The sequence below is a fragment of the Zootoca vivipara genome, chromosome 2 (genome assembly GCF_965207765.1).
Source record: "Zootoca vivipara chromosome 2, rZooViv2.hap1.1, whole genome shotgun sequence".
In the NCBI taxonomy this organism is placed as follows: Eukaryota; Metazoa; Chordata; class Lepidosauria; order Squamata; family Lacertidae; genus Zootoca; species Zootoca vivipara.
The window spans coordinates 7,832,100-7,859,023 of record NC_142584.1 but is presented as its reverse complement, the minus strand read 5'-3'; the positions used below and the strand labels follow the sequence as shown (position 1 = coordinate 7,859,023).

Here is a 26,924-nt window from a genome sequence, read left to right as displayed (position 1 = left end):
GCTATTCCAATAAAACTCACATCATTGGCTCTGCACGTGCGTTTTAGGGCAGAAGAGAACACAGCCTGCACACGCCACTGCAACTCACCTTTGTCACATTAGTAGTCCTTATGTCAATTCATTAGCGATGTGGGTGGAGAGCTGCCAGAATGCAGGTTTACATCACCCTCAAGGATTTCCTACCAGCAAGAGTTATGTGTAAACTGAAACAGTCTGGGCTGAGCAACACATGTGCCAACTGGTCTACTTCAATGGAGCTATTTGCTATTGGGCACCTGAGAACGTTCCCTTTGTTTACAAGAAAACCTGGCAGCACATGTGGGCCCCTGCCCTTTGCATGCATGCTGAGAAAAGATATCTGCAAAAAGTGAATTGAAGTGACATATATAGCATTAAACAAAACATGTAAGAAACTTTGTGATCCTCCCCCTACCTCTTAACTTCTCTCGCAACGGTATGCGAGTAGGTAGACTTCCAACCCCAGTGACATCTCACACACAACGCAGCAAACAAGAAAGAGTTTCAAGCAGTTAAGTACCACTGGCAAAGTGCTGGCAGAGAAATGCATGTAGGAGTAGCCCTATCACATAATTGAGGCAGTCAAACAAGGAGCTTAAACCACTGACTACAGTCAAAAGGGGGAGAGAAAAAGAGAAGTGGAGGGTGGGAGGCCAGTACTCCTACTTGCAGCCTTTTAATTAGACCCCCAACCCCATCTGAAGACAGGAACTGTCACAAGCTTGGACACAATGTGGTGTTACTGGGAGGGAGCAGTGCGCTGCTTTTACGGCCTCCAGCACAGCCTTTGCCAATCTGGTTTTGGACTACAGCTTCCATCTTCACCGCTGCCCTAAGACACATACTGTATTTCACCCACTTCCCAGAGAAGCAAGAGACCCTGTTCTCCAGGCGCAGATGCTACTGAACACCTCTGGCATGGTAGAGGAGCCAGGGCAGACAAGATAAAGTCAAATCTCAGATTACTTCAGGGATGAATTTGTGTCAATCGAAAATGACTCAATGCCTGAGAGGGATGTTTTTCCTCGTAGACCATGCTTACGTTGGGAGGAAAATTTGCAGCTCTCTGACCTCCACCATAAAAGAGTCCTCAAGTTTGTGGTCATTTTTATTTTAATTGACACTGTTCTATGCCTTTGAAAGAAGTACTGTACGCAGATTTCATCCTTCACACTCAATTGACTGAAATGAGAACTGGTGTGTGTGTGTGTCTTTTGCTTTGCACCTTTCTCCCATGCCAGACTTTGCAACTTGAACGCTATTCTCTATGCGCAATGCTACCTCGCTCTCTTCCTGCCATAAAACAGGCTGTCAAACTTTACTCTGCTACCAACCCAAACTCCCCATCTCCATCACTGCCCTCCACCCGTTATACTTCACACGCAGCTCAAACATGCCCTCTGCCCTCTGCCCTGTTGAAACATGTGTCTGCTTAGCAGTTTCATCAGCCGCTGGTTTTAGTACTATGGCGGAAGAATGGGAAAGCTTCCCGTAACGGAAAGCGCCAATTTGCAGAGACTGTACATTGCCAGGGCCAGTATCAAGCCAATCGCCAATTGGTCTTCTGGACTGCCCCAGCATATACCAGAGGAAACCAATGTATCCTCAGCACTTTCAGCATGTGAACTACAGGGTCCAGCAGCATTTTAGGCTGGATTCAAAACAACTGCTAGTCTTCCCAATCACATATATCCATGGTTGAGCATCTGCTTTCTATGCAGAAGATCCCATGTTTGATCCCTGGCATCTCAAGGTAGGGCTGGGAAGAGGCCCTTGCGCTGTAACCCTGGAGAGCCATGGCCTGAGAGGGTAGGTAATATTGAGCTGGTAATATTGGTCTGACTCAGTATGAAGCAGTTTCCAATGTCTGCAGGAAGCACTCAACAATCCCCCTTAGTAATTGGTTGCAATTCAGGCTCCAAACCTTCATTCTTAGAGGAAACTCATTCCAGCTGCAAGTGTTCCTGGCAACATCTTGTGACTTTCTCCATTTTCTTATCAGTTCTCTCCCATTCCCAGGGCCCATCTTAGAACATCTGCGAAATCGTCATTGCTTAACTTCCCAGAAATACAAGCTTTAATAACCATCCTGATGTGTAATGCCAGACTACAAAAGCAAAGGTGTGGTCTTCCAGAAAGTACAACCCAAAATCACGAGGCTGCGCCACATTCAAAGCCTTCCATAGCTGGCGGAATTGGTCCCAGTTCAGAACTGGATTGTCACCTATTAAGACCTGGCACAGATGAAACTCTGTCCAGCCTCTAAGCTATGATGGAAAGAACAAGAAACACCCCCACTCAGGTTCACGCACACCACCAGTGCTCCCCTCCCTTTCAGAGTTTTGGAACTATGGTTAAAAGCACTATGCAAACCTGCTTCTAATCATGGTTTGGCCCCAAGTACTGGGACCCAGGTGGCGCAGTGGTTAAACCACAGAGCCTAGAGCTTGCTGATCAGAAGGTCGGCGGTTCGAATCCCTGTGACGGGGTGAGCTCCCGTTGCTTTGTCCCAGCTCCTGCCAACCTAGCAGTTCGAAAGCACGTCAAAATGCAAGTAGATAAATAGGAACCGCTACAGCGGGAAGGTAAACGGCGTTTCCATGTGCTGCTCTGGTTTGCCAGAAGCGGCTTTGTCATGCTGGCCACATGACCTGGAAGCTATACGCTGGCTCTCTCGGCCAATAATGCGAGATGAGCGCGCAACCCCAGAGTCGGTCACGACTGGACCTAATGGTCAGGGGTCCCTTTACCTTTTTACCTTTTACTGTTAGCACACACACACACACACACACACACACACACACACACACACACACGTGCAGAGGCAAATCTGAAGATAGTTAACTTTGAAACCGAGAAGGGGAAGGGGGAAGTCTCCCCAACACACGAGAGGCATGTCCTGTGTATGTATATCTCCACCAGCCTTTAAAAACACATTTTTATTATTATGGGTAAGGGGTTGATTGTTTCCTCCTTCCCTTCCCTTTAAGGAAGGTTTCATGAGCTGTAGTTGGCAATGTCAACGCTTCCATTACAGTGATTATCATTCTGCAAACTCAGAGACGTATTTTAAAAGTCATTTTGTCAAGATAAGACAATCTCCATTTTAAAATAACTCCCGGTCTAAAATCCTCCTCCTAAGCTGGGGATATAAGACAGGAGACTCTCTAGATATATTCTTGTGATTGGCATATTGCAACCCAATGCTTTTTTGTAATGCCAGTATTCGGTTTTTAAAAGGAAGCTTCTTTTAGAAGGAAGCATATGTGAACAAAGCAGACACAGGGTGCTTGCACACAGACCGTTCGCCATGTAATGCAATGCTGTATTGTCTTCCAGAGTTTGCAGGCAACCTGAAACAGAGACAGGAAAGTGCAAGCTTCCTGTCGTGACCTTAATTTCACTGGAAGAGCAATTCCCACAAACGCTGACATTAGAATGTACTGAAATCACGATGCTACCTACTATCTCATAGTAAACTGTCACAGGAGACTGACATACGAAGGGATACAAGGCTCACCTATTTGGACTCTCTCTACTAAAGGGGGGGGCGCAGAGAAAGACAGAGAGATGGAATTAAAAAAAGGAAACACCCCACCAAGAGATGATACACGAGTGTACAAAATACTTAACTGAGGTTCTGCACCCTCCCAACATAAATCCTGGCTACGCCCATGAGATGACAATATACAAAATTAAGGCTCCAAATACATGGGTCTTGCCCAAATTTGTAAGACTGTATGCCAGGGCACACTGCGTGCCAAGAGAGAAATAAATGAAAGACTAGTGGGAACCTGAGGCGCTCATCCACAAGGGAGGCTGCCTGCCCACTGTGTCTCTGCATAATTGATTGTAGCCTTGCCCAACAAAGAGTAGAGGGAGGGGCCAGAAGTGGGGCATTCGAGTGCCCTGTGGTGCTCACCTGAACACCGGGAAGCCCAGCTTTAGCCTGCCAATTGCAATAGGTGAGCCAACACTGATGGCAGAGAGCCTTTGCCCCTTCCTCACACCAAAAAGCCCATGAATGAGGAGAGGAGGAACCAGGGAAAATAACACGGCCCCATCTGACAGCCCGTGGCTCCCTCTAGCACAAACTCCCTCTGTATTGCTGCAAAAAAGCTCAGGCTATTTTGGGACTCTACAGAAGTAAATCAAAGACGCATCTTTTTTTGAAAAATTAAGAACCGTCAATCATCAAAGAAAGCTGGCGCGGGCCTCTGAAATAAGGGAGTGTACATATCTTCTTTCTTAAATTGCATTTTTCTCGGCCCCGGGGTGGGGGGTGGGGACGGGGACCAGGCTGTTTGTGATCTCATACCCTTCCGCAATACAATAACCTCATCAAGAATTCCCTGAGTGTCCAATTTCACAAAGTTACCACATATAGAGCAGAAGGGATTGTGCCCAGAATGACATGGCACCATCACTGCAGAGAGAAGCAAACTGCACTAGGATTGGGTGATGTCATCATCCGAAGATGCTGAGGAACATAGAGGCTCTGCAAGCACCCCATACTTACTGCTCTCCTGCCATAAAAACCAACCAAACAAACATGGGGAATATCCCAAAGCAACACACACTATAATGTTCCTATTGCAAACTGCTGTAGGGTCAAGTAGCGTGGATTGTGCTCTGTACAAGGCAATTAAATACTGACCGGAACACAGAACAAATTGAAAAAAGTCATTATTTTTGAGGGACAGGTCTGGTCAGGTTGCTTTGAGCACAGAGCTATCCTGTGGTCTATGGGTGGAATCCAAAATAAGCTTTCGTCCAGACCCAGTACCAACACTGAATACACACCCAGTGGACCACACAAGCTCTTGTCAAGGCACCAAGGGCTCTGGCCAAACAAAGAGCTCCTTTTTCAAATGTGTGCGCTAGGATTTGGAACCAACTTCCAAGAATGTCACAAGAGGGGATGTCGCTGCACTTTGAATAGGAGAAGAGGAGCAATAAATAACACGCTCTGCACATATCCACACATTTCCAAAGAAATAAACTAGGAGGAGGGAGTAGCAAAAATGGTAAGCATCTACAAGTGTGACCCTGCGCAGCTAGGTTCAGGTGGTCATGTTGGTTTAAGGAGCAGAGATAGCCTTATGCCTGCACCCACAGCACCTACTCTCTTCCCTCTTCCAGGATTAAAAAGCAACAATAAACCATGGTATACCTGAAGGAGTGTCTCCACCCCCATCGTTCTGCCCGGACACTGAGGTCCAGCGCCGAGGGCCTTCTGGCAGTTCCCTCACTGCGAGAAGCAAAGCTACAGGGAACCAGGCAGAGGGCCTTCTCGGTAGTGGCACCCGCCCTGTGGAACACCCTCCCATCAAAGGTCAGAGAGATAAACAACTACCTGACATTTAGAAAATACCTAAAGGCAGCCGTGTTTAGGGGAGTTTTTAATCAGTGATATTTGATGCATTTTAATGTTTGTTGGAAGCTGCCCAGAGTGGCAGGGGAAGCCCAGCCAGATGGGCGGGGTATAAATAAATAAATAATAATAATAATTATTATTATTTAAGATTGCGGTTTGTTCCAAAGGCGGTAACCATGCTTCAAGAGGACGTTACTGTTAATTGGAGAATTTAGGGCTGCATGGGTAGGCAACAAGGCTTGCTTATCTCTCAGCCCATTTGCCTGAGCCCAGTCAAACTGTTTTGCTGCACTATAAACCAATTAAATCATTCAGATAACAAGACAGCTTCTAAGCGACAACATCGGATCGCCCTGTCACCATACTCCAGAGAATAGGTTAATCACATAGGTTAAATAACATTTGTGAGCTGAACCTACAACTGAGATCATAGGACAATCAAGCGGGTAAAACATGGGCCAGTTGCTCTCTCAGTCTAACCTCTCTCATAAGGTAGCTGTGATGATAAGGGAGAGAGGGAGAGAGAGAGAGAGAGAGAAGAGAGAGAGAGAGAGAGAGAGAGAGAGAGAGAGAGAGAAGGGAGAACTATACACACTCCTTCTTGAGAGCTTTGGAGGAAAGGCAGGAATGAATCTTGATTTTGTGTTCTATTAGTAATAATTTTATTGATAACTATATTGCATTTCGAGAGATTTTCTGGTTAAAGCATCTATAATTTTTCCATCAATATTTATTTTTAATTGCATCATGTCTGTCGGCCTGATGCTTCTTCTCTATTTCAGGGGGGGTTAAAAGGTCAGACATATTTTTAATAGAGCTAACTTGTCTTTAGTCCTTTTTCAGTGTTTAAAATTCCCCAGGTGCCAGGCACATTTTGCGACTGGCGCAGATCCAATTGCGACCACGTGGAGATTTATGGATGGCAGGGTGGTGACTGACATCTCCGTCTGGCTTGCTCCTCCAGCTTTCATAAGCAGGTCAGCAGAAGAGCTTATTTATTGCATTTATATCCCATCTTTTTCTCCTAGGAGGACATGGTTCACCCCCCTCCTCAATCAATCCCTACAACAACCCTGTGAGGTAGGTTAAGAAGCTGTGACTGGCCCCAGGTCACCCAGTCAGGTTCATGACTGAGTGGGGATTTGAACCCTGATCTCCCAGGTTCTTGTCTGACCCTCTAACCCAGGCATCCCCAAACTTCGGCCCTCCAGATGTTTTGGACTACAATTCCCATGATCCCTGACCACTGGTCCTGTTAGCTAGGGATCATGGGAGTTGTAGGCCAAAACATCTGGAGGGCCGCAGTTTGGGGATGCCTGCTCTAACCACTATACCACCCTGGCTTCTTAGAGTGCTTCTGCTATGGAGCAACTATACAAATTAAGTAGCTAAATAAGTATGGGGAAAGCCTAGACAAGGATCCAATATATTTTTTCTTGAAGCTTGAATTTGTTTTATTCTGGGTTGTTTTATTTAATGTTTTAATGTGTTGAACAGCTTTGAGTCCCCCCCTTTATAATATAAAATGACATAGACATGAAAATAATAATAATAATAATAATAATAATAATGATGTTTCATGGAGGGAAAATGGCACCTAGACATTCCATTGTGGCGACTATAATTTAGGATTAAGATGCCATTTGGCAATTAGCTTATATACCTTAGTTTCTAACACTGTTTTGCACTCCTTGAACTAGTCAGAAGCAGCCTGTTCTGTAACTGAGAGCTTACAAAGGATGAGAGACAACTCAGATCATTCATTTGGCAGCAATGGAACATGCTGTGGAATAAACAGGGAGCAGATTATTGCTCATCCATGTAAAAAGTGGCTTCTTTCTTTCATACCACTGGGGTAAGAACACTAGGTTTGAATTTGCTCTTAAGTGCAGATATGCAGGGGTCCCCAAACTAAGGCCCGGGGGCCGGATGCGACCCAATCGCCTTTAAATCCGGCCTGCGGATGGTTCAGGAATCAGCGTGTTTTTACATGAGTAGAATGTGTCCTTTTATTTAAAATGCACCTCTGGGTTATTTGTGGGGCATAGGAATTTGTTCATATCTTTTTTCAAAATACAGTCCAGCCCCCCACAAGGTCTGAAGGACAGTGGACCGGCCCCTGCTGAAAAAGTTTGCTGACCCAGTCTGAGTGTTTTCTTTTTAGCAAGTGTGAAATTCACCTTCCTAAATGATTTTTCTTTGTGCCCTCTTCTATGTTCTCACCATAATTCAGACTTTTCATACATTAGACTCTGAAAGATAACCTTCTTGAAAAGTCATTATGACATCACTTGTTCTGAGGTAAAGAAGACACGTCTCTGGTTAAACTCCAAGGCAAAGCTGTTCATCTTCATCTGCTCTAGGACCATTTTACTGGGCCTAACATCACCTTTCAAACTATCACATAATCATTCTCATGTATTCTCTTATGAACTCTTATCACCATACTTCAGCAGTTTATGCTGGGCAAATACACAGCAGAATAGGCAAGTATCCGACTCTAAAAAGCACTTATTGTACAGTACAATGGTACCTCGGAAGTCAAACGGAATCCGTTCCGGAAGTCCGTTCGACTTCCAAAACGTTCGGAAACCAAGGTGCAGCTTCTGATTGGCTGCAGGAAGCTCTTGCAGCCAACTGGAAGCCGCGGAAGCCCCGTCAGACGTTCGGCTTCCAAAGAACGTTTGCAAACCGGAACATTCACTTCTGGGTTCGCAGCATTCGGGAGCCAAAATATGGATGAGTACCAAGGTGTTCGGGAGCCGAGGTACGACTGTACAGTATTTTACAAATTCAAAATCAGCAGTACATATGTTGGACTTTTTCAGGACATTAACATGAGGATTTGGAGGCAGATACTTGAGCAATTATATACCAGCTTTCCCTAACTTGGTGGGTTCCATATGCTGTTGGGCAACATTTCCCATCATCCCAGAACAATGGCTTGGGTATGCTGGCTACAGTTGATGGAGCGCAATATCTGGAGGGCACCGGGTTGGTGATGGCTGTATTATGCCAACGGGGTTTATTAGGTTGTTATCACTGGCAATCAGGAAATGAGTTCCCTGGCAAATGTATTTATGCACAAGTGTGGCAGGAAAACCCTCCCAGAGTTCGCTATCCACGACTGAACACTCATAATGTGGGAGGCGAGCTGGGGGAAATTTTCTCACTTCATGCCATGTATGAGAAATACCACCACTCCCACTCCCTCAAGTTCTCCGTCACTTCATGCAGGGCTAAGCAATTTTCAAACTTCGTGGAACCCTGTACGGAAGTCTATGCTTTTGGTTGAATATACCATTGGCTTTCATGCAACATCTGATGACTGGGCTGTGTTTTGTATTGCCAGTGACTTTGGGGAACCTTAATCATGAGCCTATTGCAATCTACTTTTACGCACTTGGCTCCAACACGTTCAATGACAAGCTGAGGCCACTGTGTTTTCCAGGTTTAACAAAATAACTCTTCAATATACAGTATTAAGATTTTCCTCACACCCCCAGCTCCATTTCAAAAAGGAAGATTTCATCAAAATACACACAGAAGAAACTATCCAATGCAGCATTCCAGTGAAAGGGGGCAGCTGACCTTTAATGTATCACTTTGGAAAAGGGGGAGGAAACATCTCAACTCAGGAAGTGCCAACAACTCAGTAAGACAATGCCATTCCATTTCTCATGACCTTCACTTTAACTAAAAATAACTAATAGGGTATCTCACACCTGACCCCATAGCTTGGTCATGGGGAGGTGGAGGATCCAAGGGTGGGGAAAGAGAGACTTTCCAGAACCTTCTAAAGAAAAGGCTTACAAGAGCCTTCAAATGCCGGGAAGAAAAGTAATACACATTTTATTCAGGAATTGCCTGTGATTCAACTGACATTAAAACACTTGATCTTCAAGGCCAAACTTCCATTACACTGTTCTTAATATTAGACCTCTAAAAGCATATGAGCCCACCTTGACTCTGACAAACCATTTCTAATGTAATCTCAAGAATAAAATATCACTGCCTGACATGTCAGAAACATCACTCTGAACTCCATCAATGAAGCAGAAAGAGTCCCCCATGAATGTCATATTCTTATCTCATCCAGCAAGCCCATATAACATTTCCCCATTCTAGGCCACAAAACCAAGAACAGCATGTATATATCCACCTTTGTTTGAATAGCCATGAAGCTAATCGCTCTAAGAAGCATCACATGAAGGCCCCAAGGATTCTCCAGTGCAAGCCCCACCTCAAACCAACGGTACAGTACCTTAGATAAGTCCTTAACCCACACCACAATGCCATAAACAAGAACAAAATACTTCTTTTCTGAAGCACCTGCCCTTTTCAACCAGCCCAGCTTGGGTGTGCATTATCATAGCTGTTGTTCCAAGAGATAGTTGATGTGTTCTTCTTGAGATAGTAAGACACCTGTGTGGGAGGAGGGTGGTGCTATTGAGGTTAACTTGAAAAAAGTTGAATTCTTTAACAATTTCAAAGATAATATTAATTCACCTCAGGATAATAGACACAACAGCTCTCTCTCTCTCTTTGTCTCACATGCGTTAAAAGGCATCTTTTAAGATGTGATTATGGCGGGGAGGAAGGGGCGAGACAGAGGGAAAGGAGCAACCTGCTGCATCATGGGGGGGGGGGGGGTTGCACGCAATGCTCAGGAGCAGGGACCCATTTCAGCCCAGCTGGGTAGGTAAGCCCTGCATCCCCCCCAAAAAAGGTGGGCAGCCAGCATGTCATTTGAAAGTGGAAGTCCCCCCACCAGCCCTGCATGTAAAAAAAAGAGAGTTAAAAGACAATCACTTCTTTGTAAAGTAGCTTCAAGGAGGGATGGATAAGGGATGGGGAAGGATATGATAAGGAAGGGGGGGATGATAAGGAGGCGGAAAGATGACCCCCCCTTCTGAAATCTCAAGGAACTACAAAATAATCTAAGTAGGGAGAATAAGGCTGAGGGACCTCCCCTCCCCTTAAGAAGTGAGCGAAATCCATTGCCTTCAAACCAGATATAAATCGATAGATATCTACATACAGTATAATTATGGCCCTGGGGTGGTATTATTATAATTAAGGAACTACAAAAAAATAATCTAAGTAGGGAGAATAAGGCTGAGGGACCTCCCCTCAAGAAGTGAGTGAAATCTATTGCCTTCAAACCGGATTTATATCGATAGGTATGCAGGTATCTACATACAGCATACAGATAATTATGGCCTGGGATACTATCTATCTATCTATCTATCTATCTGAAGGGAGGATGAATAGCCTTCTGACATCTCTCTGGTCCATTCAGCCTCTCCGCCTTCTTTCCCTGCCCCCCCCCGGTCCAGCGCCCCCTCACTCACTCACTCACTCACCGGGTGGGGGCTCCTTCCTCCCTCCCTCCCTCCCTCCGGTCCCTCCTCCCCTCCCTCCGCACAGGCCGGGGCTGCAGGGCGAAGCCCGAGATCCCCCAGGGTCAGGGGACGGTAGTCAAGCAGCAGCTCCGTGCTTCGGGAGGGGAGGGAGAGGGAAACCGGCGGTGGTGGCGGCGGCGACGGCGGCTCTGGCAGGCGACAGCCCCGGGCGGCGAGGACCACCGGCCTCCTCGGCTCCGGCTCGGCGATAACAATAGGGCTGCCGGCGCAGCGCCTCCCTTTATATAGCACGTGCCACGTGACGCGCCTCCTCGGCGGGGTTTTTTTCCCCCCTCTCCCTCCCAAACGCGTGGGGCGGCCGCGGGGCAGCATGGGAAATGTAGGCGCTTCCGGAGAGGCGCCTGGCACGTGCGCGCGCAGCCTCCCTCAGAAGGCGGGGGAAGCGGGGAGAGAAAGACTTGAGCTGGCCTCTCCAAGGTACGACGGCAGCATCTCTGCGGCGCTTTGGACACTGGGAAATGGAGTCGCGAAGAGGTGGCTGAAGCGGGAAGCGCATGACGGCGCACGGAAAGCGGGCTTGCTGTTCCAGGCGCTCCACCTAGCGGCCGCTGCGGGTAAATGCAAGCTTAGCTCGTCATGGTTCTCGCCGCCTCCTTTCACCCAAACCTTACTTACCTTAAGAGGGAGAACTTTCTGACAGTAAGAGATGACCAACAGATTCCCAGCAAAGGCAGTGGACTCTCCTTCCTTATAGTTTTTTAAAGCAGAGGTTGGATGGTCATCTGCTATGTATGATCTAGTTGAGTTCCTGCATTGCAGGGAGTTGCACTAAATGACCTCAACTAGGATTCAGATGCCTTTTGAAAACAAACCTGCATTGTTATACAAGCACCTTCCTTGGTGTTTTAAGGGAGCGGGAATTCTAGAGCATCAGGATACCACCCCCTTCTGTTAGATTTCCATATTTTATAAACGGGAGCATTTTTCTTCCAACTCTACGATTCTATGAGGCGCATGCGTCAACTTTGCATTGACATTCTTGATGGTGAAAGAGCCAGGGCTTTTTTCCAGCCGGGACTCGCTGGAACTCAGTTCTGGCACCTCTCCAGGTGGGTGCCAGTGCCATTATAAGAGAACAAGGGGAGGCATTCACGGTGAGTTTTGGCAATTCTTTTTTTCTAGAAAAATAGCACTGACTATAGCCCTGTTACTAGATGGGATGCCTTTGAAACAAGGGAAAGCTGTTGCCATAATTAAGTACAGTACAGTACTTCTCTTCACTATAGGGGTGAAGAAATGATTTGAAGGGCACTGAAGTTTCTCACTGGAAGCAGAAGTCATGCAGCATAATCCTATATGCTGCATACAGGATACATAGAGCCACTGCTTTCAGGTATGAAGATTGCAGTCTTAACCCTGAGGCTAAACAAGTCCGGGCCACTTCATTTTGGTTTTCAGTTAATGCAAGTGTAATTGCTGTGCCACAACAAATTAGAAAAAGGAGAAAAACAAAATTACAGCTCATACCTAAGGCAACACTGCCCCTGCCAACCAACCAGCCCGAAGTAGTTTCGCTATTTTAACACACACCTGCAAATTCAGATGCAGACTCAATTATTTCAATTTAGGTCTCTCGAAGCTGGACCTATTTGAACAGAATCCCTCTCTCTCCATCCTATTATTTGAGACTTGTAAATTGTAGTTGGCCTCAAGTGCACAAACCACCTACTCCGATTGCAACTGAAATACAGTAATTGAAATACACCTTACTCCCAGGTAAGTCTCATGGAACTTAGGAGTGCAATACTATTCCTATCTACTTGTAACCTATGCAAAACTACGTAGAGACAGTGACGAAAATACCACTATGGGTTAAAATGCAATCTAAACCATGGGCTACTTTTACAATGCAAGCCAGGCCACACAGGACATCCATGCTAAAGGGCCATTATGCTTTCATCACACACATGAACTTTGTTGTTGTTGCTACTAACCAGTACCTTGGAGCAGCAGGGAAAGAAAAGTTTTGGGCTATCAGAACCAGTGGCACAAACTCCAAACAACTGCAATGCTTAGTCTAACTCACAAGGGTTCAAGAGTGAGACAGGAGTCGCTCTGTAGTCAATGCAATGGTATCTGATCCAGAAACTGATTTTTGCCATACTTCTTGTTGTTGGCACTAGTGTGTCTCGAGAGCCAATGGAAGAGTGCTCCTCGGGGGTAAAGTCAAACCATTGGAGAGTTATTACAGCGCCTGCTGTGGTTATAGAGACTGATACTGGAGAGACATATTTAATTGCAATTGGGGCAGATGAAGGCACCCGGTTGCGCTGATGCAGTTGCGCCACAGAGTGGCGTAAATTTGCGGTTTAAATAAAGAGATCAAATATCTTAGCTAGGTTAGTATCTCATACACACAAAGTAATGTGTTCAAAACACATTAGCCAGACATATGGAAGAAAGCTGATATAGTTCTGAAGAGCATAAAAGCATGAGGAAGCAGCATGCTGGAGGTAATATTTTAAATTTAACAATGGTTTTGTGCTTGCAATGATAATTTATGTTCCATACACCAGTTAATGGTGTATGCAAGCTCCAGGCAATCTTTTGCTGCATCAGCAATGCTGTTGTTGATTTTAACTAGCCCAATTACTCCTAAGCAAGCAAAAATTGAATCACCCCTTTACCAAAGTTGCCAAGGAAGAATAGAAGCAAACTAATATAAAATGTGGAAACTCTCCTGCTTTGTACTTCTTTCTGAACCCCATATAATTGGTGTTCAACACTTTGTATTAATTATTGTCCTGGTCTACTCAACAGCTCAATTTGAACATAGATACAATGTCCGCACACCTGACTGTGGACGGACGTGGTGGATGAATTTACACACCTGAAAGCAAAAGCAAAAATGATACAAAGCTTAAGCAAGCATGACACTTGTACATTTGTCTCATTAAACCTGTCACACATGATCAGAGAAACTAATTAGAATGTAAATTCTCAGTCCTAAACCACTGTTTGTGCAAAAAATATGTACAAAAGCACCACTGGCCCAACATTTGACACCTCTCTTATGTACAGCTAATATTATTCTCAGTTTCTAGTGGTAGAGATTATTCTGCAGCAAAAAAAAAAGACCCCAAATCTTCTATTCAATTCTTATCTTCTACACCATCACTAAGTGATGCTGCATGGTCTATGATGGCTAATGACTCCCACATTATTAAAGGTCCCAGAATATAAAAAGGAACACAACCCACCGTCATGTTTTAGAGCTTGTAGGTTTCATTTTTAGCAACACACACACAAAAAGCCATGCTCTGTCATTTGGTTTGCACCATCTTTGATTATCGCTGGGAAGACGCTAAATCACAACTTTATTATTCAATGGCAGCGAGGAGATCTCTGGTAGTTAACTGCTAGTCCAACTCTGGCTGTGTGTGTGTGTGTGCCTGCATCCCAACCAGCCAGCTGATCATCACCTTGAGCTGGAAAAAGTAGATCTGGCTTTCATCAAAACAGAGGCTACCAAAATGTGAACTTCTCTGGGTCACTTCAGATTTGGTTCCATCACTGTTTCCAGTCTGAATAAGCATTCTGCTGAACCATACAAACTGTTGATTGTGAAGTCTTGGCATTTCTGAAAACAAACAAAACCCCAAATTTGGCCAGCTACGATCCTGGAGGGGGCACTATGTCATAGTTGTAAACTCCCAGCTCCGAAGACAACTGAGCCAGAGACTGACTGAAAACAAGAGTTGATCTTTATTGGCATATATATGATGAGACATAACATTTCTACTTAAAAGCTGTGGAGTCGCAACTTCCAAGGTTTTTCTTCTTCATCATTGACTTTATTTCACTTGACCTTGACCGGACCCAGTTTCTTGCCTCCTTAAGAAGCAACCTACTAAACCTAATTGATTTAAATAAAAGTTCAGCACTTTTTGGTAAAAATACCAAGTCAAAATGATTTTAAAAACCTTCAAATCATCTAGTACTGAGAAAAATATGTAAGTAGGTTTCATTTAATGAAATGAAAGCTATTTCCCCCACCTCTCCAACTTCGCTTAAGTGCAGCTGACACCAGCTGCCAGCTCTACGGCCAACGCAGTGTCTATCAAGACTTGATTGTGCAACTGACATTGTGACGCACAAGGTTGCAGCTTCCAGAGATTTGCTGCTTTCTAGGGGGACTGGAAGGCTAAAGGAGAAGTGGTGTTTCCCCCTTCAGACGAGTTGTTCTCCTGTGTATTTTCACGGCATCATCACTACAGTTGTAACAGTTTGCCATATTTTTCTCCAAAGCTCAAAAAATGCATCTTGGCATCCATGTCTCAGAAGGCTGAAGCCTTTACCCGAGGCTGGCTGCTGCCCAGGAAACGGACATGCAGGCACTTCTGTCACCATGGAGCTTCCACAGGCTTTTCAAATAAGCACTAGAGACTATTGCTGCATGAGCTGTTTCTGGGATAATGTTATTATGGCCCTCCTGTGGGATTTCATTCAAAGGCAGCCATCATTTCTACATACCCCTCCCCCCAAAAAAGCCAACACATTTTTTTTTATTAAAAAACCCCACAATCTTTTTGCCTCTGTCTCAGTTCATTGTGTTCCTCAACAGCTCAGGATAGCAATTCCTTCTTTTGCATTTGAAGTCTTTTCAGTTGCATTGTATAGCAAAGCCATAGGCAACCCTATGGATCTCACAAGATAGGCGTTATTCCTAACTTACACTGGCAGAGAAGACAGCCACGTATCACTCACACTTGGACAGCTGCTCGCCCACAAACCCTCTACCTGTAACATAGTCTGAAAAAGTCAGAATCGGAACAAAGTCCCTACCTAACCGGCCAGCAAACCTGAAAGTCTCCTTGGCTCTATCAGCCAAATACGCCTCTGGGAGGCCTGAATAGCTGGGACAGGCTATGGAAGAGGACCCTCGGAATAGATGCTCATTTGTCCAGGGATTCCCAGAGCATCCATCACAACCGGCCAAGCTGTCGCATATCAAAAAGGTTGCCCACCTCACCCCCAATATACATAATTGCAAATCCATCACTGGCCAGTCTGGCTGTTTCAAAAGGCAGTGGGTGTAGCCATGGCACCGAACTCCGAAGAAGCAGCCCCGTGCTTGCAAACTGGTGTCTACAGCATGCCAGCAATGCTACAGATGCTTCACCTAACAGAAGGCAACATGCTGTGGAAGCAGGATGAGTTTCTGTTGCTCTTGTGGATTTCTGTCAGTGGGTCCAGGTGCCAAACAGGCAAATGAAGCTGGGTGCATGAGAGAAGATGCAACAAGTCCAATTCCCTCTATTTTAAGATGATGTGATAACTATCATTGGTTTCAGCTGCAAAGAAAGCAAAGCACCATGAGACTGGGTGAACACAAGGAGTACAACCCCCCTGTCTTCCCCCCCCCACGACAATTCATAATTTGCTTGGTTGTAAGTCGCTTTGGGTTGCCTTGGGCGGGATAAAGTGACTAAAAAATTAACTAATAATAAAGACAATGCACGACTATTATGGCATGCTGGTTTTGATACCCTATGGCGGGAAAGAATGGAGTGTTTAGGTTTTCCAGAGAAAAGGAAAAAGACTAGGGGATTGGGATAATATTGTGCACTTAAAAAAACTGGTACCTTTCATTGTATCCAAGACAAAACATGATTCATCCTGAAAGTTCTGTATCATCTAAAATAGAAATGAAAAACCGAAGTTTTTAGGGCTCCAGGCATTACTCAAAAAGAACTGCGAATTCAAGCAATGTGACCATCTAAATAATTCTCCTTCCTTTTAGCAATAGGGACTTCACTGAGAAAAGCAAGCCTCCTAGAGCACAATAATGTTGTCTCCTCTGGCTCCTAGGAGGCTTAGTTTGGTCAGAATTGAGTATACACTTCCAGAGTTAATGCTATATACATTACTTTGGTTAAATGAACCACCATAACAGCTAGAGGGCCATGAAAATTTGTGTCCAGGGCTTTTTAGACTCATCTACTCATGTACTACCGGTATCTGAAACCAAAGGGGCACATTGGTTGACAGGTGTGAAATATCTTGGCATTATTTCCAGCTCTCCTACCTCACTAGTACCTACTTTGGTTTAACAGTATTTTAAAACACACACACACAAACACAGAGTATTACTCAACGGGGATTTATTTTCCCCGTTTAAGCAATGGTATTTGCTGTTGTGTTTTTCAGTAAGTCAATGGACAATTAAGTAGAGCTGTATAAAACTGCAACATCTTGCTTGCTCAGTCTACTCTGAAACTACAGGTGACAGACATTGTACGGTGATGAGAAAAGGCATCCACTTCAAAGGAGTGGAGACACTTTTGGAAGCAGAGCTGAGCCTGCAATGATACTTTAAACTCCCACATCTGTTCCCAGTGTTTCAGCAGACTATTGGGTCACTCTTACCTCATCACTGATGAGCACGTGTATCCCTGTGGGACCTTGCTTGTAGATCTGGCTGATCTGTTGAGAGGAAATGCTGAAGAGCTGGGCAATTTTCTCTGTCAGTTCCACAGCTGTCAATTCTTCCAAGTAGATGGCATGGTACACTGAAGAAGTAAGAACAGTTGTTGGCAAGGAGCACATTCAGTCAGGCAACAAGTTCAGCAGGAATTAGCCGTTGACTAACCTACATTCAGAGTAGTGCTGTATTCCCTTTATATATTTATATTAACCTACCTCATCCTCCTAAGACGCTAAGGCAATCAACATATTCAGCTATACAGTATTCTCAGTAAGATTAAAAATAAATCCACACTCTTTTCTGGCCACTAAAGCTTGCTTGAGCAAGTCTCCTAATCCACTTCTTCCAGCAGAATCTGCTGCCTAAGAAACATGTCATGGACATTTCCACGAGGCCTACAAGTTTATCATCATCAGGAGGGCACCAGATTGGGGAAGGCTGGACTGAAGATTGTACCCCTACTTATTTGGAGCTACCAAAGCATTTCCTGGTTTGGTATTGGAAGTGCTGCCACTGCAAAAGCCTGTGGGTCCATTAGTCAAAAGAGACACTTAGGCTTCTTTCCTGAAGTTCAAGTTCTCACCATAGAAAGTATTGTTGGCTGCATCCCCATCTTCATGCTTCTGCTGCTCCCTCAGTTGCTGCGACTCCTGGCAGACGTAGATGGTCAGCCTTGGCCGTACCATCCTTGGGAGAAAATAAGACATGAGCACTCCAGAGTTAACAGAGAATGTTGTAAGGACAGGCCCATGAAGAGTAAAGGAAAGAGCTGAATAATTTGATTAAGAAGCACTTCAACAGCACTCACAAGTTGGTAAAATGTTTCACAACTCTGCTTGGCCAATTTGGGCATGCAGGGGGGGGGGGAGGCCATGTTACAGACCTCCTAGGTCTGTTCCAACTTCCCACTGGTGGATAACGCATGCCTGCTCCACAACCATCAAAAAGCATAGGACTGTACAAAAACCCAAAAAAGGGGGCAGGGAGGAAGAAGACAATTTCATCTATATTGTGCACTGCTCCTCACTGGAATCAGAGATGTGCAGTGGAGATGGCACCATTTCCCCCAGTCTGTCACAACCTGCCAGACTGCCCAATCCAGAGGGACTTTGCTTGGGGAAGTGAAACCCATGTATGCTGTTGCAGAAGGGTGGCTGGGGACGGAAGGGCACTGAGCTGTTGTGCAGAGAGGCCTGTTGCAGTGCAGATAGCATTCTCTTCAATTGGGTAGAAAGAAAGAGTGGAGGTGGAGAAATAAAAAGAGGTGGGGTGCTGGCTTGTGCTAGTGAACAGGAAAGAGCATATGCACTAAGAGGGGACAGAAAAGGGGAAAGAAGGTTCCACACAGGCTACATGGTACAGAAAGAAAAGGGGGCCAGAGAACACCTTAAAAATACACAAAATGTTGCAAAACAGGGAACTTTTGCCTTAGCAGGGCAACTCTACACCTCACTCACTGCATCCCATACCCAAACACTACTATCTGAACAATCAGAACTGGTCCATTAACTCCATGGTATGATTTGCTATTAGCACAGCACCTCTTGCTGACCTTTGCCAGAAGCCTAACTCTTGTGGATTTGGGAGCTGGCCAACATTTGCTTTCTTTACTTGAGGGACCAGCTAACAATCACTCAAGAAACAGCAGAGCACAAGTCCTCTCCAGCTCAAGGGGGCAGGAGGAAAGATCAGAATCAAACAATTGCATATCTATTTCACAAAGGAAATAATGAAGCAAGACTTATTTAATGAAGGAGCCACAGAAGTGCTCTCATCCATCCATATCCAAACCACCTTGAAAGGAAACAAAGATGTTTCTAGTCGAGTTCCAGTCTTGTACTATGTGCAATATATACTTCATATTCCTAGGTGCCCAAGAAACCTGGTAGCTGCTTTGTGTCAGTCTGCCGCATCTGATCTTATTACAGGATACCCCCACAGTGTCTGAAGTTCCCATCCGTCTTACTGAGGCATGAGTTGTAGATTAAGGATAAGCCAGGTAGAAATTGCAAGCATGAAAGTGGGTGGGTTGGGAGGAGGGATACAGCACGGCACCTGTCCCACATCTAAGAAGAACAAACGGGACTGCCAGGGAAGGGAAAGTACAGATGAGAGCAACTAATATGGTCAGGGGACCAGAGCAGTTCTCTTAACAGGAAATGTAGGGGGCTTTTTTGGCTTAGAAAAAAGGTGAGTAAGGAGGGAACATGATTTAAGTGTCTAAAACTGCATTGTATGTATACAGAGAAGCCTTTCTCTGTTTTGTAATTCTAGAACCCAGGGTCATTCAATAAAGCTGAAAGGTGGGATATTCAGGGCAGACCAAAGTAAGCACTTCATGCCACCTGGTTTTCAAGTGCCAAAATAAAATATAAAATATGGAAATCCTAAACTGGAAAAGCAGAAATTCTGCTGTACAGCACATTAAAAGCCCAAACCATTTTAAAGGAAGCCTAGATGATACATACCGTCCCTTCAAAGCATTGAAAAGTCTGATGCCGTCTGCAGGACCACATATCTGGATGACATCTTCCCTGGTTAATTTCAATAAATCTGCCCCTAGGATCGAAAAACAGAAAAACAGAGGTACATATGTTTAAACATAGAAGACTTCATATTTCCACACAAATCCTTCTACATAATACTACCTAATGAAAGAGATGCCCGAGTTTCAGACTCAGTGAACACATATCTAGGGTGTCTGCTGCTGCTTTTAAGCAGGGCTCTCATCAATGAAGATGGAAAGAGGCCCTAGATAGCTCACTTGCATACTGTTTTTTAAAGGTTAAAGGAGGTGTATGATTTATATAAATCTAGTGAGGTTTACATGGTGGTGGATTTCATTAAGCCTACACACACCACAACTTAAACAGTACACTTGAGTCCCTTCTAAGAGGCCAGAGCTGGTTTGGCTTCCATTAGCAGTGGCAAACTGCAAAAAGGTGTTCCTACGGTCACGGTGGCAGGGGCAAACGGACAGAACAGAAGATCCGCAGGTCAAAGAGCTCACAACCCCCAGAAGATGCTTCTAAGAAGCTTGCTTGAGAGCAGAATAAATTGTCTGAGGAATCAACAAGAAAGTTGAGGAATCCAAATGCTGAAGCCCCCTTGTGATGTCGCAGAATGGGGAGAAAGTTCTTGCTACTACCTGAGAAGTTGGTGAAAAGCCGTGTGAAAGTCGAGAAGCGGTTCCGGATCAGCCACTGCTGAGCTTCCTGAGGTGTGGATGTCTGCAGGAGGTTCTATGATAGAGGGAGGGAAACCTGATGCATCCTTGCAAGAGCAGCACAGACAACTTACACGACTTGCACCCACAGTCTTTTGCACCCACAGTAGGTCATTCATTACTCCAGTTTCTGGCCCAGCCCTCATAAGTTTCCTGATCCTAAGGCAGCTTACGATATAACGTCAATAGTGTAAGACAAAGGGAATAAAATAAAAAGTAACACAGTGCAAATATACAAGATAACCTAATACAAGAGACTGAAAGAACTACCTTCTCACAGCTAGCCACACATTCAGTCCCCTGAAGTGTTAGCCTGCTAACTCAGAGACAACCCCACTGTCTAACATTAGAGGAATGAAACACAAAATACGAATGAGACTTACATCTGTAATGGGAACAGGAGGTTCAGGCTGGTGATTTGGAGACCCGTTTCTATTTTTAAAATAAGAAATGAAGAAGGAAGTTGGTATTTGCTTTTCTCTGCTTGTCTCCAAATCAGCTGTGATTTGAATTGTTCCTCTAGCATATTTAATCAAAGGGCTTGTGTGGACTCAGCAAAGCCTATCTTTTAACCATGGTGAAGGGGACCAGAGACAGGCCAAGGGACCCCGCAGGGTGGTTTTTCATAGATTTGGAAAGGGACCTTGTAGGTAATCTAATCCAACCCCCTGCTTAGTGCATAACAGCTACAGCATGCAGTGGGGAACCTTTGGCCCTCTAGATGTTGCCACTGGCCATGCTTACTGGGGCTGATGGGAGATTATTATTATTATTATTTATACCCTGCCCATCTGGCTGGGTTTCCCCAGCCACTTTGGGCAACTTACAGCATATATAAAACATAAAAAAAGATCAAATATTTGCAACATCTAGAGGGCCAAGGGTTTCCCAAAGCTGATCTATAACTATAGCATGCTCAGCCTTTGCTTGAAGTTGGCCAGCAAATGGAGTAAGGGAAGGTGGAATTTGTACTCAAGAGTGAGAAGGAACCCAGGGGTGTACAGCAGAGAGGTTGAAGCTTTCTGCCTTTCTACAAAGGAGTACAAGCAAGAGAGAGAGAATTAGCAATCTCCCTTCCTTGCCACAATTTTGTCAGAAGCCACTTTCCCCCTATTTTAACATGAAAAGGCACAAGATGAAAACATGCCAGTAATTTGTTTTGTCAACTTGCAATCCTACAGGCTACAGATGCAGGAAAGTGACCAAAATGTATTAGGAAAGCTAAATGGGCAAAAACCAGAAAAAATTCAATGCCCAGACTTACCCTTCACTAATGGAGAAACTGCTGTGGGAGCTGCTGAAGCCTGGGGATGACACATTATTGACATATGTGATCTCAGGCCATGGAGAACACTGGAAGAGAAAAATCCAATGGTGAGATATTCACAAGCATTGTGGTCCCGAACCTCAAAATTGCTTCCTGTGGAATAAAGCATGCATTCCATGTATTTCCTGTAGCATGTCAAGGATTTTAGCCTCTGTGCTTGTGGAAAATCACATGGAAACATGTAAGAACATGTGGAAGAGATGTCTCAGCCAGCTAAAATATACCAGAGTAAATCTTTCAGTAGTGAGTGGGGAGGGATCTATGTAGGACACAAGAAATCCATCCTTCTTTCCTTCTCCATGTGTCAAATAAGGTAAAACCTCCATTTCCTTTACTGCTTCAGTCAAATCAATAACCTTTATTAGGCATGACAAATTCAGAAGCTTCAGAACAAAATTATGAGTAAAACATTCACATTATAAACTTCATGAAATAAAATACATATTAATTGAATTAGTATTTTAGAGCAATATATCAATTTTCAATTAGCATCCCCTGGTCCTCTCCACAGTGGCCCAATCTCTCTGCGTAAACCGAGCACAAAAACTCAGCCACCACTAAAGTAACTCCATCATTATTATCTGACAATAACCCCTGAATAGTTGGCATTGCTGCGATCGATGCATCCACCTGCAAAGCATCCAGCAATCGTCTTCTCGCATTAATACCGTAATTACAGGAAAAGAAAATGTGGTCCAATGTATCTGGTTCATTCTTCCCGCATTTACATAAACGTTCGGTTTTGGGGAGAGCTAGATATCTTCCTTCTGTCTCCATAGAGGGGAACACGTTGAATCTAGCCAACATGAAGAGCCTGCACCCTTCCTGACTCTTCAAGTTTGCCATATATCCCCCTTTAAATTCTCTACACATTGGGAGGTTCAGGTGTAATGGGGAGCAGGTGCTGCGCCCCGCCATCTCAAGTAAGTAGAGGGTGCTTTTCCCTATAAGAGTCTTTCTAATAATTTTCCAGACTTCTTTGGGGTCAACGTTTTCAAAATCAGTTATCTTTAGTCCTATTGAGTTCAACTTTCTCCTGCAAGTCAGTGATAGGTTATAGCTTATACTATAACTTAGAAGGCTGTAAAGGAGAGAGTTAGGAGATAGGGCTCTATTATGAAGGAAGATCCAGTATTTCAAAGTCCTCAGCCACTGCTTCAGTCCTTGGTAAGCAAAAAAAGAAAAAAGAAAAAAAGTGCACCTTGTTTCTTTGAGCACAACTGTAAGTGCACACAGTGTAGCTGTTTATTCTAGGTTGAAGCCACAACACACACATACAGTCCTGACTAAAATGATCATTTCTTGAATGCTACAGGAGACGTTTATTCAGAAAATTAGTCAAATATTAAAGCTCACTGCTGCTCTATAATCCTAGCCATTCGTGAGGGATTAAGAAGAACCCAACTGAATTTGTTTTGTTTGTATGAAGATCATACATTTGAAGCTGATATATTTGGAAGAACAACCTTTGCAGCTAGAGTCACATACTGTATGAGTTGGGATGATTTCAAAGTGGTATTTTTCCAACACACTTTCAACTCATCCTTACTCATGGTGCATGGATTCATATCCATTAGTGACTTGGGGCCATGAGGTCAGGTGTGTAACAAAAACCTTACTCATGTGGTGCTTCATATACTTGTCAGGTTAAAAGTGAATTGCTGGTATTTATACATGTAACATCTGCACATCAGGGATTGATGGCCTGGAGCATGTTGCAGTCAACACTACATGCACAGCTGCCACCCACTTTTATTTATTTGTGACATTGACCACACAAAAACCCATAGAGTTGCAGCTTTGGTTTCGTTGCTGTTTAAACCAGGGGTCAGGAACCTTTTTCAGCCGTGGGCTGGTCCACTGTCCCTCAGACCATGTGGTGGGCCGGACTATATTTTGAATTTTTTTTTTGAATGAATTCCTATGCCCCACAAATAATGCAGAGATGCATTTTAAATAAAAGCACACATTCTACTCATGTAAAAACACCAGGCAGGCCCGACAAATACCGGTAACCATGAGATGCATTTTAAATAAAAGGACACATTCTACTCATGTAAACACGCTGATTCCCAGACTGTCCACGGGCCGGATTGAGAAGGCGATTGGGCCGCATCCGGCCCCCAGGCCTTAGGCTGCCTACTCCTGGTTTAAACAAACGTGCCCAGAGGCCACAGGACCAGGAAGAGAAACTATTCTAAGGTATTAGAGCATACTCTTGCGTCGTTCGGTACTTGCTGTATAACAATGGCTCTGAGCAAGTGTCCATTACTTTGGCCAGACAACGCCATCCAATCACACCTTTGCCATGTCTTGTACCTTGGTGCAAACATTCTAACACTTGGGTTTCCGAGTGAACTTTTGCAAGCATATTACCTGTAAGTAAGCCAGCCCACCCGCGCCAGCCTTTTAAATGGCTTTTTGTTCAAAAACAGAGGTTCTAGATCAGGCATCCCCAAACTGCAGCCCTCCTGATGTTTTGGCCTACAATTCCCATAATTCCTAGCTAACAGGACCAGTGGTCAGGGAAGATGGGAATTGCAGTCCAAAACATCTGGAGGGCCGAAGTTTGGGGATGCCTGTTCTAGATACTACAACTCACATTGTGTGCCTTACCTCTGTAAGTATTGTAGTCTCATATGAAGGCTGATACTTTTCCTTCTCATGAGGTGTTCGCTTCTCCATTTTCTCTCTGTCTGTCTTTTGCTTTCTGTCGGCTCCTTTGGGCTGGAAACCAACATGTTAGTGAAACCAGAGCATGGGATCTAGGGAAAGGAAGCACTAAGCCAAAGTTCTTCTCAGCTGATAAGGACAGCACTAGGTTTATGTGTGAGTGTGTAATACATACATGCACACATAGTAATACATTTATGTATACAAATGAAATGTTTCTCAGTGATCCTGGCAAGGGAACAAACTGGCAACAGACCCCTAAAGAGAAAAGTGAGCTGGTGGATGGGAGATACTCATTTCCCCTACAAGAGCTTAAAAGTTCATTCTGGAAATTCATGCAAACATGAAAAACCTGTTCTGCTGCTCCTCTTGCACTTTGAATTCTCTTGCTGAAGCCCTGCAGATTTTTATCTAGCTAAAACACCTATAAATCTGCCTGAATACCTATAGGTAGCAGTAATCAGAAGTGCTCACTTTGGACAGGGATTATATACAAAAGCCTCACTTTCCGGTATCCCCAAAGTTACTTATGCTGTTCTGAGGGACTCTGGGCCAAACTAGATGTTATGGCTGTAGTCTCATTGTGAGGTCTGTTCAGTTACGCATAAAAACATGTAAGAGAATGAGGGGCAGCCCACCTTCAGGAAATTGTATCTTCACCTAACTCCAATATTAGAAGTGAATGGACAGAGAGAAGCTTTGGCGAGGGGAATGGGGGAAGAGGCTACAAAAAATAGTGGACATGGTGTGGAGTTCACCTCCCCTAATATGCACACAAAGCTTTTGCTCTGAAACAACATGTCCCCCTGCCCCCCCCCATTTTTTTTCTGTGTGATTGAATGAGACAGACTTGGATTTAAAGGAAAGTGCATTTGCCACGTTCATCTCTAGTTTGGTTCTCAGAAATCATGTTAAGAAGATTGGAATTTCAAAATGGACTGAAGCCCTTTCCAGAGTTTCTCAAACAAGGAAGCATGACAACTTTTCTTGTAGGAAATAATCACATACTGCACACGTTTTAGGCTAATTCCACACATTTATTATCTGTACGTTGGAGCTCTTGTATCACATGCCAATGGGAACTTTTGAGGGAGAGGAGATAAAGGTTGATGTTGGCAAGAGTTCCCCTGCCTCTACAGTGATTTTTGGCTCAGCTTTTCTACAGGATGACCTGGCCAATCAGCTAGGCCCTAAAACATCCATATAAGCAACTGCTCCAATCCAACACATTAATATTGGCTGCAATGCAGTTTCACATGCCTTAAGGAAAAGTAGTGTACTAAACCGTTTTTAAGTGCAGCTATTCCTAATACCGTGCATATGCAGGCATAACCTGTGGTTTTAGTTCCCCCAAACATTCCTCTACTACTAAGTCATCATCAAGGCCTGTTTATTCCTGAATAGCACCCTTCAGAAATATCCAATGCTATTTTGCCTCGGGTAAGCACAATAATATAATTGATGTATATCACCAATAGGTCTTAATGCTAGGTCTCACAATGGGCACATTGAACAAAAAAAGGTGGCGGATATGCTTATTGCCTATGAAGACAAGACTATGTCCTCCTCAGAGTCCTACTTCGAGAGTACATTCTCTGTGGCGGCCCCTAAGTTGTGGATTTCCCTCCCACAGAGGTGCATCTGACAGCTTCATGATACAACTTTTGGTGAATGCTATAAAGGCACCTCTTAACTCTGATCTTTGACACCCAAAATCTGTGTTTTCAGGACCCACCCTATTCTGGGGACTGTAATTTGTCTTTCAAATCAATATTTTTATTGATTTTTTTTTAATTCAAGTAACAAAACATACCATGAAGGAAATACAGAGCTTAGTAGCTGTTCAGAAAGGAAAGGAAAATATCAGCTGATGGTTATGGAGATCTCATCATAAAGTTACATGTGTCAATTAATGTATACTTTGACTTATCTGGGTTCAATACTGAATTTTAAATTGTTGTAACCTGCCTGGGACCAGCTGGTGAACGGCTACAGGTGGTAAGGATACTAATACATACCCCAACATTAAAGTTCTTCTAAGAAAGTCAGGTTTTAATTCACAAATTGAGTAAATGGGGTGGGTGGTATGCACTGCATAGACTAAAAGACACACATACCTTGAAGACTTTGATCTGGCAGCTGGCAGAATGCAAGTGTTCAGTGTATTCCCCATTCTCATTCTCCTTAAAAGTGTCAATCTGGACTCGGAATGGCACACCCTTCTCGCCACCATGCTTCCTCATAGTGAACTCTGTACTGATGCAGTGCACCTGTGAAAAGAAACAGACACAGAGATGCTCCAGGCTCCAGGCTTGCTGCTTGTACAACAAAGGTGCACATGAACAGTTTAACCATTATTCCAGGAAAGTGATAGCGTAGGATACCAGCTAGTCTGGGGACTCCAACAGCAAACAAAGCTCTCAAACACAGGAAGGAGTACATCCTGCTCT

At 44.3% G+C, this 26,924-nt stretch overlaps 2 protein-coding genes across 2 annotated transcripts in view; both read right to left on the bottom strand.

Annotated features, from left to right (window-relative positions):
- CSRNP2 (cysteine and serine rich nuclear protein 2) overlaps positions 1–11,274 on the bottom strand; it is a 38,123-nt gene extending 26,849 nt beyond the window's left edge. Inside the window, exon 1 of the mRNA XM_035103126.3 lies at positions 10,762–11,274. The gene's annotated coding sequence lies outside the window, so the exon portion shown is untranslated. The remainder of the gene's footprint in view (positions 1–10,761) is intronic.
- A 3,233-nt stretch (positions 11,275–14,507) lies between these two features.
- The window catches only part of TFCP2 (transcription factor CP2), a 33,933-nt gene continuing 21,516 nt past the window's right edge, over positions 14,508–26,924 (bottom strand). Inside the window, exons 6-15 of the mRNA XM_035103132.3 lie at positions 26,592–26,744; positions 24,418–24,528; positions 21,739–21,827; positions 20,858–20,906; positions 20,397–20,490; positions 19,717–19,807; positions 17,832–17,935; positions 17,191–17,333; positions 16,407–16,458; positions 14,508–16,115 (exon numbers count right to left, since the gene is read on the bottom strand). Coding sequence (XP_034959023.1) covers positions 16,078–16,115; positions 16,407–16,458; positions 17,191–17,333; positions 17,832–17,935; positions 19,717–19,807; positions 20,397–20,490; positions 20,858–20,906; positions 21,739–21,827; positions 24,418–24,528; positions 26,592–26,744 — 924 coding nt within the window. The 3' untranslated portion in view covers positions 14,508–16,077. The remainder of the gene's footprint in view (positions 16,116–16,406; positions 16,459–17,190; positions 17,334–17,831; positions 17,936–19,716; positions 19,808–20,396; positions 20,491–20,857; positions 20,907–21,738; positions 21,828–24,417; positions 24,529–26,591; positions 26,745–26,924) is intronic.